This window comes from Cricetulus griseus, chromosome 2 (genome assembly GCF_003668045.3).
Source record: "Cricetulus griseus strain 17A/GY chromosome 2, alternate assembly CriGri-PICRH-1.0, whole genome shotgun sequence".
In the NCBI taxonomy this organism is placed as follows: Eukaryota; Metazoa; Chordata; class Mammalia; order Rodentia; family Cricetidae; genus Cricetulus; species Cricetulus griseus.
Genome location: NC_048595.1, coordinates 201,879,178 through 201,890,265, shown reverse-complemented (window position 1 = coordinate 201,890,265; position 11,088 = coordinate 201,879,178). Strand labels below are relative to the sequence as shown.

The window sequence follows — 11,088 nt, the reverse complement described above, 5'->3', positions numbered from 1 at the left end:
TTGAGAGGAGGTGAGCTGATCATGGTGGTTTATGCCATTAATGCCAGTACTTGAGAGACTGAAAAAATGCGTATAGTATACAAGAATTCAAAGATAGAGACTGGCAGTGACTACTTACAGACTCTAGTTGGCCTAGATTCTGCTTGTGTCTGGTAGGATTAATATTTCAACTTACTTGAAACCATTGGTGGCCCACAACAGTTGGGAATTTCTGCTCTCACTGTAACATGGCTAAGGAATTCCACCCAAAACCCACACACAACTTTTTATCTAGCCTATTCTCCCCTTGAAACTAGAAACAGATTACAAAAATGTAAGCAATTCATTTTCTTTTTTGTTGAAACAGTTGTTTGATTATTCAACCTTCCACAAGAGCCATAACATCCTACCTTTCATAGTTTCAGACCTTGGTGCACACAGACTCAGTTTCTGTATTGTTTGGAGTGTCTTCTACAACTGGAGGCTGAGTTTTTGACTTTTTAGAAAACCCTCTGAAGACTGGGCAGATAGGAATGTATCTGAAAAAGGCAGTCCTTTTTACTATGCCCATCCCAAAGGGGAAATCGTAACTCTTCACACTCGCTGATGTCTCACTGTTGGTGTGGGCTCCAGCTTTCCACTGTATCAGGCCTCTTTCCTCTGGGCTCCCTGCAGGACAGTGAGGTCATTTAGGAGGGTAGCAACCCTGTACTACCTCTCCTTCATACAACCAGTCCTAAGCATACTTCTAGAATCAAGTGTTGCTAAATTTGCTTTGCTAGAATGGAGCCCAAGGCAGTTTTGTATGTTAGATAAGCACTCTACCACCCTGGATGCCTTTAGTTGCCAGAGCTGAAAAACCCTGAAAGATTATACTCTGAGAAACTATAAAAGACTCTAGTACATGGGGCTGGAGAGATGATACAGTGGTGAAGTCAGTAGCACTGACTCCTCTCCCAGAAGAGCCAGGTTCAATCCCAACACCCACATGGCAACCCTCACCTGTCTGCTACCCTCACACAGACAGACATGCAGGCAAAACACCAATGCACATAAAATGTACGATATATTGCAAATGCAATACAATTTTTTAAAAAGATTAATGCTGTATAGCTACAGCATCAAGCACTGCTCAATAATTTCATTGTGTCAGAACACCCCAGGGATGTATGTAGGCACTGTTACACAAAATTTTGAGAAGAGTCGGGAGGTGGTGGCACACATCTGTAATCCCAGCACTTGGGAATTTGAGGCCAGCCTGGTCTACAGCTAGATTTTTTGTTTTAGGGGGTTTTGTTTTTGAGAAGAAATAGGCTAAGAGTACAATACTCTTTGTCTGAGCCAGGCCGTGGTGGCACATGCCTTTAATCTCAACAGAAGCAGGTAGATCTCTGTGAGTTTGAGGCCAGCCTGGTCTGCAGAGAAGAGTTCCAGAACAACCAAGGCAGCCCTGTCTCCAAAAACTAAAAATTTAAAAAAATCTTAAATTTTACTCTATCTGAATATAGGGTTGGTGTGTGCTGGGTTCACAGGATCCAAATAGTGTGTCTAGATTGTATGATGGAGTAAGGATGCTTTTGTTTTCTAGACAGGGGTTCTCTGTTGTCCTTGGAACTAGCTCTGTAGGCCTTGAACTCACAGAGATCTGCCTGCCTCTGCCTCCCAAGGTCTGGGATTAAAGGTCTGTGCCACCACCACTGGCTTAATACCAGTTTTATGTCCCATTTTGTGTCAGGAACTCCTCAAAACAAACAGTTTTGCACATCATCCTCAGTTTGACTTGGGGCCAAGCTGGTAAATTCCATCAGCTTTTTCTAAACTACATTTGACTCTTCCTCTGAGGTATAGTGTCAGGTATAGTGATATATGCCAATAATGTCAAGACAAAGAAAATGTCAAGATTAAGCCAGTGCGAACTGCAAAACATGGTTAATGACCAGTCTTCATTGAGCTTTATCCACCCAGTTTCCAAAACCTGTCTGCACAGGTTCCATGGCTGGGAAACAAGCTTTTGACTGTCGATTTTCGGTCTAATGTCCCTTTATGACATTGTTTGTTTCAACACTGGGGATTAAATCTAGGGCTTCACGAATGCTTAGCAAGTGCTTCACTGCTGATAGAGCCCAGCCTGTCAGGTTTTGAGAATGACGTGATACTCTCCATTCGTGACTCATTGTGGATGTTGGCTGCCTTTTGGATCTCATGACAGCAGTTTTTAAACTATATTTACTGGCCATATGCATACTGGGCTGTCACATTTCCACATTCCCTGCAAAAACTTGGGCAAGCAAAGGTTCATTTTGGGGTCTCCTCTATTTGTGTAGCAGGCTGCTAACATTGGTAGTAGATTTTTTTCCCACAAACCAATGCTGCATTTTCACCTGTGCAACTCTGTAAAAATAAAGTTACTTTTAGGCTGGTGGCTATAAAGAATTGGTGAGGAACTCCCAAAACCCAGAAGTAACTCTAAAGACCTCACCCTTTTAAAGATCTGGGAAATATGTCATTCCCTCAGGCTCGACACTCCACCAGCCCATCTGTCCCTGCTGCTCGTTGGCCTGCACGGCATCAGGTTTAGCCATAACGCCTCAGGAACCAAGCTGCCTATTGTACATAAAAGTCTAGCCTGCTTCTACATTTCCCTCCGGAGCAGCACTGACCCAGTACCTGGCACTGTGTTGTCCAGTATGAAAGCAAGGCACCCGCCAACAAACATCTCCGTGGTCAGCAGCACAGTTAGGATCTGATCCACTTCAGGAATGCCTGTGGAATAAGTCAAGGGCCAATGGGCTAGTGTCCTTTTCTAGAAGGCAGAAGTCAAGGGACTTCCCGCCTGTGTGGTCTACTGACTTAGACGATATCATGGCCATGAAATATTCCAAGGCCCTGACCTTCAAGCATATCTGTACCCGTCTCTCCCATCTCTGGGGACAGACTTTGGATAATACTTAGCCCCTGTGAACTCTTGTTCCTCTGAAAAACAGGTAGTAATAGGATTTCATGGAACCATTGGGAACATTAAATGAGCACATATAACACTTGCTAAGTAACTAAGCTCATGCTTGTAATCTAGCCTCATTACAGGTGCTAGGGATGTGCTGTAGTAAATTGTTTTCCAACCCACATGTGTAAGAGTTTTGAGAGATCATCCCACTTTCCCCCATCTCTATCAAGACAGAGAACAAAAGGTACCTGTGTTGATAGCACCTGGATTGGAATCCAGGTAATTGGGCAGCATGAGGCCAAAGAACATAGAGAATCCCAATACAAAGAGGTTGCGGGAGGAGTTCATGTCTACAAACTGCAGATTGGACAGTCCCACGGCGGTGATCATACCTGCCACAGCAGAACCAATAGAGATGCAGCCTGCCTAGATGGGTCCCACCACTCCCCTTGGGCAGGCATCAGACACTCACCAAAAAGGGTGCAAAACATTCCTCCCAGGATGGGGTCTGGGAGTGAGGCAAAGAGGGCTGTGAACTTGCCGATGACACCCAGGACTAGCATGATGCCTGCACCATACTGCACAACTCGACGGCTGCCCACCTGCAGGAAGGCCAGGGCCCCAGAGGGTAGGGTGTTAGGCATATAAATGGGCTCCAGCACGGGTGGGGGGTGGGTAGGATGAAGGTGGAATACTCTCACAGGGTGGGGCTAGGCCAAAGCCAAGTCTACTTAGAACAGAGTTTGCAGCACGTGAATGGGACTGTGCTGCTCTGGCTGGTGGCGTGGCACCTTGGTAATCCCTAGGACCCCAATGTTGGGGCTGGATGAAGTGGACCCGTTGCCCGTGCCCAGTAGCCCAGCAATAATGCAGCAGATGCCTTCAGTGAAAATTCCCCTGTAAAGAAATGATGAGTGAAGTGTTGGTCCAACCTCATCGCCAGTCTGCCCTCTCACCTTGGCCCACTGCCTGCCCCTCAGGCTGTGCAGGCTGGGATCATATACAGCATCCGCTCTGGAAGCCAGGAGTCAGTACCAGCACTGTGCCTCAGTACTTCCTCCCTTGGACAATTCTGAGCTTGAGTTCCTCATCTGTACCATGAGGATAATCAGGGTCCCTACCATACAACGTAGTTAGCCATTGCATAAGAGTACGCATGAAGAACTGGGTACACACTTGTCAGTAACTCCTTTCCCTGGGACTCCTGCATCCCCGGCAGTTCCCAGCATTTACAGAGTAATTCCCCATTCCATACTCGAAAAAATGAGATCTAGAGGTGGGAGTGACTTTCTTGCCCAAGCCTTTAACCATGGCACCAGTCCTAACCCTACACTTGGTTTCATAGTGGTCCCTCGGGATCAGACATTGAGGTGGGAATACCTGTTGATAGCATGTACTGGAGGGGGTGGTGCACCAGCCAGCCGGGCACAAGCATAGTAGTCACCAATGGACTCAATGATGCCTGCAAGTGTGGCACTGAACATTCCCAGAACTGCAGCCACAGTCACTGTGGGTAGGCCCCACTGACCTGGGTTGGAGACAACAGAGCAGGTTCTTGAGTCTATGGTGGGTTAGGAATAGACGGAGTTATTTGAAAGGGGGATTGGCTGGTGGGGGGTCTCACACTGAAACACAGATCTGGAATAAGGTTTAAGGGTAAACCACCACGGGGCATCCACAAACAGGGCCAATGCTAGCTGTGTTGTCAGCTGAACTGGAGTCACCAGTATCTCACAGGAGTTTCAGCTGGAAGCAGAAGGGACCGAGTGGGCTTGCTTACATGGGTAGGGGATGCGGATCCAGGGTGAGCTAGCCATGATGTCGCCTCGGGCATCAGTTCGTGCCTGAAAGCCATAGGCCGTGGGATCTGAAGGCAGCACATCGGTCAGGGTCAGCACATAGCAGAGGAGCCACACAGTCATGATGGCCAGCACGATCTGGAGCAGGAGGGCGAAGGGGCTGCAGGCACCAGAAACCTGGTGCAGGCTAACCCTGGCTGCCCGACACTCGGCCTCTGGCTGCAGCCCTGCCCTTGCCGCAGCCTTGGCCCTGACTCAGGTCTTGCCCCTGCCCTAGTCCCAGCATCTGACAGCTCCTTACCGGAAACATCTTAAAGATCTGGATGCGGAAAAGAGTGAGGCCCTTGCCCCATCGGTAAACAGGCAGCAGGAAGGTAAGGTTGCGTAGGTACTGGGAGAACAGGACGATCAGTAGAATGGAGCTGGGGGCAGAGACACAGGAAGGAAATAGCTGGTGGGCCAGGCTGGTGCCTGGAAACCAGGAATGAAGGGCTTGGAGTCAGGGCCTGGGATTGGGCAGAAATAGTCCCCTTCCCTGCTCACCAAGCTGAAATGCCCCAATGGGAGCCAGCTCTGTCACCAGCAGCTTGGAAAACAGAGAGACCAATGAGGGAAACAGTGGGAGTGACTGTGAGAGGCCCAATGTAGCTGAGCAGGGCCCCAGGCAGCCCCATCAGCCCAATTACCACCTCCACCATGCTGGACACCATGATTGCACCCTGGACCTAAAAAGGCAAAATCGTCTATAAGTCACCTTGACCTGGCCACTAGCAGAATGTTCAAGTTTCTCAACCACCACCTCCTTGAATACAACTCAGCAGTGTATACAAACCACCCATCTAGCCCCTCTTCCAAGCCCAATCTCTCTACCCACCTCTCGAATCCGAGGATGCCAGATATGAGAGGTATCCAGAGGCATACTCCAGTTACCATAGATCTCCTCTGGGGACAGAAAAGAAAGAACACAGAGCCATGAATACACTCTGGTATCTAGACTCTGGGCAATTGCCCAGACCTCCAAGACCTCTCCCCCAACATAGACATCAAGATTGAACCCACCTTGTGGGGGACACTTCCACCTCTCCAAGGCCAGGATAGCTTTGGCTGGAACCAGAAATGCAAAGGCACTGGCCTGAAACAGCGGCAGCCTGGAGGTGGCACAGAGTAGGGGAGGTAGGAGGTGGAGGAATGGGTTGAGGAAGAGAGAAAACTGGATGTTTAGAGGAAGGGTAAGAGGCCTTGAAGGGAAGGCATGGAGACCCCAGGGTTACTCCCATCAGCTCAAACCACACGCTTTGTCTTGACCCCCCTCCCCGGAGAGCCATGTGCTCGCTCCATTTCTGCATCTGAGGGCTGCTTGCAACTGTTCACATACACCACCACTGAGCCAATCAGATTTGAACTGTTCATCCAGGGCTAGGACTCCCCCAGGTCCACATGGATGCTGGAAGCCTGCTCACAGGGATAGGCAGTGGGGCAGGGAAGCAGCGCTCCTAAACTTTGGAAGTAGAAAGCAAGAGAAGGAGACACCCTAAATCATGGGCTCCCTAGGAGCCTCCCAGCTACCTATCTCTAAGCCTGGCCAGGCAAGAAACCAGACGCACTCAGAGAGACCACGTGCTCTGCCGTGTGCAAGCATGCAAGTGCATGTCTGCATGTGTGTGCTTTTGAGCTGGGGAGGGGCAGCTCACCGGATGCCCACTGTAGTCTGGATGAGAGTGGTGATACCCACACAGGTGAAGATGGTGCCGATGAGCTGACTGACCATGTGCTGGTCACGGCCCACACACAGCGCCTCAGCCAGGAGGAAGGGCACAGCAATGGTGCCACTGAAGCATGTCAGGTAATGCTAGGGTGAGAGGAGTTCGAGAGGTGGCCCCACAATACTCACGTGGAAACCTGCGCCCCAGGTCAGTGTCCTGAACCTGGACCATACTGACAGGCTGCTTATTCGAATGGCATTACTCCTAGGGATTACCAGAGAGCTACTGCTCACTGTGCCAGGGGCCCCAGGCTCCCCCAGGTTATTCCTATGGCTTCTGTGGATGGCCCTTCCTGTCTGTCCTATGCCAGTCACAATCCTCCCAGGCCACTTAACCTTCTTTGGCACTGCTGTTTGGTGACAGTCATCATGCTGACCTTGTTTCTTTCTCTAGCCTGAAGTGACCTTTTGTCTGGGGAGGGTTTGGGATATCTAGGGAGGACACCACGTAGGGCTGGAGGCCTTGGGCTAACCCACCTGGAAGCCCAGCAGGATACACAGGTACCATGGTGGCACGTCCTCAATCTTGTACAACATATCAAACTTGGGCTCCATGGGCAAGGATGTCTTCTGGTCCCTGGTAGAAGTCTCTGCTGAACCCAGGGACTCATGCTGGAGCAAGAGAGAGCGGCAGCTCAGGGCAGAGTGATGAACAGGCAAAACCTATGCTGCCTGGACTAAGGGAGCCACAATGGCTCCCAGCAATTCCGTGAGGATGGGCTGGAGCAGCTACCCTCCCCAGCAGATGGTCACTGCTCCATCCCACATCCCAGGTTAGGGATGACAGCACTGTCCCAGGGCCCTTAGTCCTTAGGCTTTCTAGTGAGGTCCCTAAGTCAGAAGGCCAGAAGGTACCAGACTGAAAGGCCCAAGGGGGGAGAGAGGTCTAGGCTTTGGATAAGTCCCCCCACCCCCCACCCCCCACCCCCACCCCTGTCCTACCTCTCAGAAGTCCTTGAACGTGCCACAGGGGGAGGAGGGCCAGCCCTTACTGACCTCCTAAGGCCAAGTCAGCCAGCCCCCAAACCAAAGGCTCCCTCCCTCCCACCCCATTCCCCCAGTGCCACTTGTAGTTCAGGACTGTCTCTTTTTGTTGAGTGCATTAGAAAGTTTCCCAGCGAGGCCCAGCCCCCGCCTGCCATGTCCCTATCCAGCTCCCCACTTCCCACAGCACCTGTGTTGGGCTCCTGGGCTCCTCCTGAGCTCTCATCTCTGAGACACAGGTTTGAGAATCTTCTGAGGAGAAAAGAAAAGGACTTTACCAAAGCCAAGGAGGACTTTACCCGTACATCAGACATTGTTCAAAGTCAATCTGTAACCAGGTCCATAGCTCCAAATTGCGAAAGGGAGACGAGGGCAGAGGTAAGGTATTAACTGTGACTCCAGTGGTAAAGGCCACCCAAGCACGTTTACCTTCTCAACATTCTCTATCCTACCCGCATCCAAGCCTGGCCAGAGTCTACACAGGGTGAAGAGGGGACAGTCAGAGATGGCATTCGAGGAAAGAGAGTGGACGTGACTCATCTGACCCTCCTCACAAAGCCCTCTACATTTATTAATAGAAGTTAATCTTTCAGGAACACAATCAAATGCCAATATCTGTATTTGCATATCCAATGTCACATCTCCCTTCTGGGGCTGTGTGGTGTTAACTCTTTCACTGCTGAAGGAAAAAGACTTAGCAGTGATATGACCAAAGCCATACAGAAAGCGAGGTTTCATAAAACCAATGCTAAATTCAGATAATTTTTGGTCCCCTTCCCTGCCAGCCTTCACCACATATGGTTCCTGAGGCATCCACAGAGAGGCCTGTGTAGCCCATGCCCTGTGTCAGGGTGAGGATTCCCCACACACATATTAGCCAGGATGAACTACTCAGTTTATGGTTTATGGGAAAATGAGAGAGGGGCTCTTGTTGCAAAAATGTTAAAAGTTTTGTTGGGTCTAATGATTAATGCCTATAACCCCTGTATTCTGAAGGCTGAGGCAGGCAGATCACAGTAAGCTCAAGCCTATATAGTATGTTCCATCTGGGCCAGCCTGGGCTATACACTAAAAATATAATACCTAACATAGCAAAATCCTGATTGAAAAGTAACAGAAGGGGCTGGAGAGATGGCTCAGAGGTTAAGAGCACTGAGTGCTCTTCCAGAGGTCCTGAGTTCAATTCCCAGCAACCACATGGTGGCTCACAACCATCCTTTATGAGATCTAGTGCCCTCTTCTGGTGTGCAGATATACATGGAAGCAGAATGTTGTATACATAATAAATAAATAAAATAAAATAAAAAGAAAAGAAAAAAAGAAAAGTAACAGAAAAGGGTTAGCTAGATGGCTCATTAGGTAAAGATACCTGCCACCAAGCCCGATGATCCGTGTGGCGTCTGGAACGTACATGGTTGAGGGAGAGAGCTGACATCATCCATAGGCTGTCTTCTGACCTCCACCTGTACCCCTTTGGCACAAACACCCAAACTCAGACAACACACACACACACACACAATAATAATAATAAAATATATAAATAAATAAAAGCTGGGGGGCTGGTAAGATGGCTCAGCAGGAAAAGGCACTTGCTGCCAAGCTTGATGACCTGAGTTCAGTCCTCTCTCAAGGACCCACATGCTAAAAGAGAACTGACTCCCACAGGTTGTCCTGCCCCCACACACATCATTGTACAATGCTCAAGCACACACACTAAATATAACTTATTAATTTTTTAAAATAACAAAAAAGCTGGGTATGATGACACATACCTGCAATCCCAGCATGAGGGATTCCGGCAAGAAGATAAGGAATTCAAGACCAGCCTCAATCATTCTTGGCTACATAAGACCCTATCTTGGTAGCTCATGCCTTTAAAACTCAGCACTTAGGAGAAAGAGAGAGAGGCAGGCAAATTTCTGCGGTTTCAAGGTCATCCCAGTCTACAGAGTGAGTTCCAGGACAAGGCTACATACATAGTATGACCCTGTCTCAGAAAACAAAATAGAAAATCAAAAAACAAACAAATGAAAAACAACTATCTCACTGGGTGATGGTGGTGTACTCCTTAATCCCAACACTTGAGTGGCAGAGGCAGGTGGATCTCTGTGAGTTCAAGGCCAGCCTGGTCTACAAGAGCTAGTTTCAAGATAGCCTCCAAAACCACAGAGAAACCCTGTCTTGAAAAACCAAAAAAAAAAAAAAAAAAAAAGATAGAAAAATCAAACCAAACTAAACAAAATAACCAACCCAAAACAAACAAAAACCAACTATCTCAAAGGGGTTAAAATAAAAATAGCAGAACATTAAATTGAACATGGAACCTTTCTTTCTAAGCAGTCCACTCTATATTTACTCCATGCCTACATCTCTTTTCCTATTTGGCCTAGGCTAGAGCTCCAGTGCTAACCCAGGCAGTCAGGGGGATCCAGGGGCCCATTTAATTGGCAGGAGCTGGGCCTGGGATCAGCACCTGCTCCCCTCTGTTTACCCTAGTCCCAACCACCCCTGGGGCTACCTACTTCTAGGTTGTTGTGCCCATGGCCAGGCTGGGATACAGTGGCACAGGCCAGGCTGGGAGCCCACAGGCAGCACGGCTCTCCATCTGGGCAGAAGCTTCATGGCTGTCTTGAATGCAGCTCCCTTTCCAGCTCTAGCCTTTTCCTCTGCTGTGGGTCCGTCCACTCCTCTCTCCTGGTTCCTGCTCTGAGGTTCTCAAAGTGGTCTGACCTGTTGGGCCTCTGCAGCTCCACCCAGTCAGTGCTCTGCAGGTGGCAGAAAGGGAGCCCCTACCCCCTCCCCTTCTTCAATCATTGCTCAATTCAGCCCAAACCTCACCAGGACATGTGCATTACAAGGCTTGAAAATGTGTCCAGTGCATGGGCCATGACATTAGCACTCCAACAGTGGTAAGTCTTTAAAATACTGTTAGGTAGTGTAACCTTAGACAGCAAGATGGACACCTCCCGTTGTCACTTTGGAATACTAGGGGATAAAAATCAGTTTTGTCACTTACTGCTCCTTAAGGCTACTGCTTAAGAATAGAATACCTCTGGCCTGGGGTGGAGACATGACATTCTGATCTGCTCCAAAGATTAAAACATTACCTATTGTTTCTTCTCAAGGCTAGCTGGCATGGTGACATATTCCTTAAATTCCAGCACACGGGAAGCAGCAATGTTTACATAGTGAGTTTCAGGCTAGCCAAGAATAGACCCTGTGCGATGGCTTTTCTTGATGGTCAACTTGATTACACCTAGAATTAACTAAAACCCAAGTGGCTAGGTATACCTGTGAGGGATTTTTTATCTTTCTTTTCTTTTTTTTTTTAATGTGTGTTAGTGTTTGGCCTGCACGTATGTCTGTGTGAGGGTGTCAGATCCTCTGGAACTGGAGTTACAGACAGTTATGAGCTGCCTTGTGGGTTCTGGGAATTGAACCCAGGTCCTCTGGAAGAGCAGCCAATGCTCTTAACCACTGAGCCATCGCTTCAGCCCCGGGCTTTTTCTTAATTACATCATTTGAAGGGGGAAGACCCACCTTTCTTCTGAGCCACACCTTCTCTTAGCAGCCTATGTAGAGGACATGGAGGAAGAAAGCTTTGCTCTTTGCCTGCTTGT

At 48.8% G+C, this 11,088-nt stretch overlaps 1 protein-coding gene across 1 annotated transcript; it reads right to left on the bottom strand.

The window, feature by feature from the left end:
* Positions 1-400: 400 nt before the first annotated feature.
* On the bottom strand, positions 401-7,694 carry Slc23a1 (solute carrier family 23 member 1). The gene is made up of 14 exons (XM_035440195.1): positions 7,659-7,694; positions 6,962-7,096; positions 6,414-6,571; positions 5,782-5,870; positions 5,597-5,664; positions 5,266-5,447; positions 5,024-5,144; positions 4,704-4,860; positions 4,304-4,451; positions 3,715-3,820; positions 3,396-3,525; positions 3,172-3,315; positions 2,647-2,742; positions 401-648 (listed from the first exon to the last, which is right to left on the bottom strand). Exons 1-14 carry the CDS (start codon positions 7,692-7,694, stop codon positions 401-403), a joined length of 1,818 nt encoding a protein of 605 aa, XP_035296086.1.
* Positions 7,695-11,088: the final 3,394 nt, after the last annotated feature.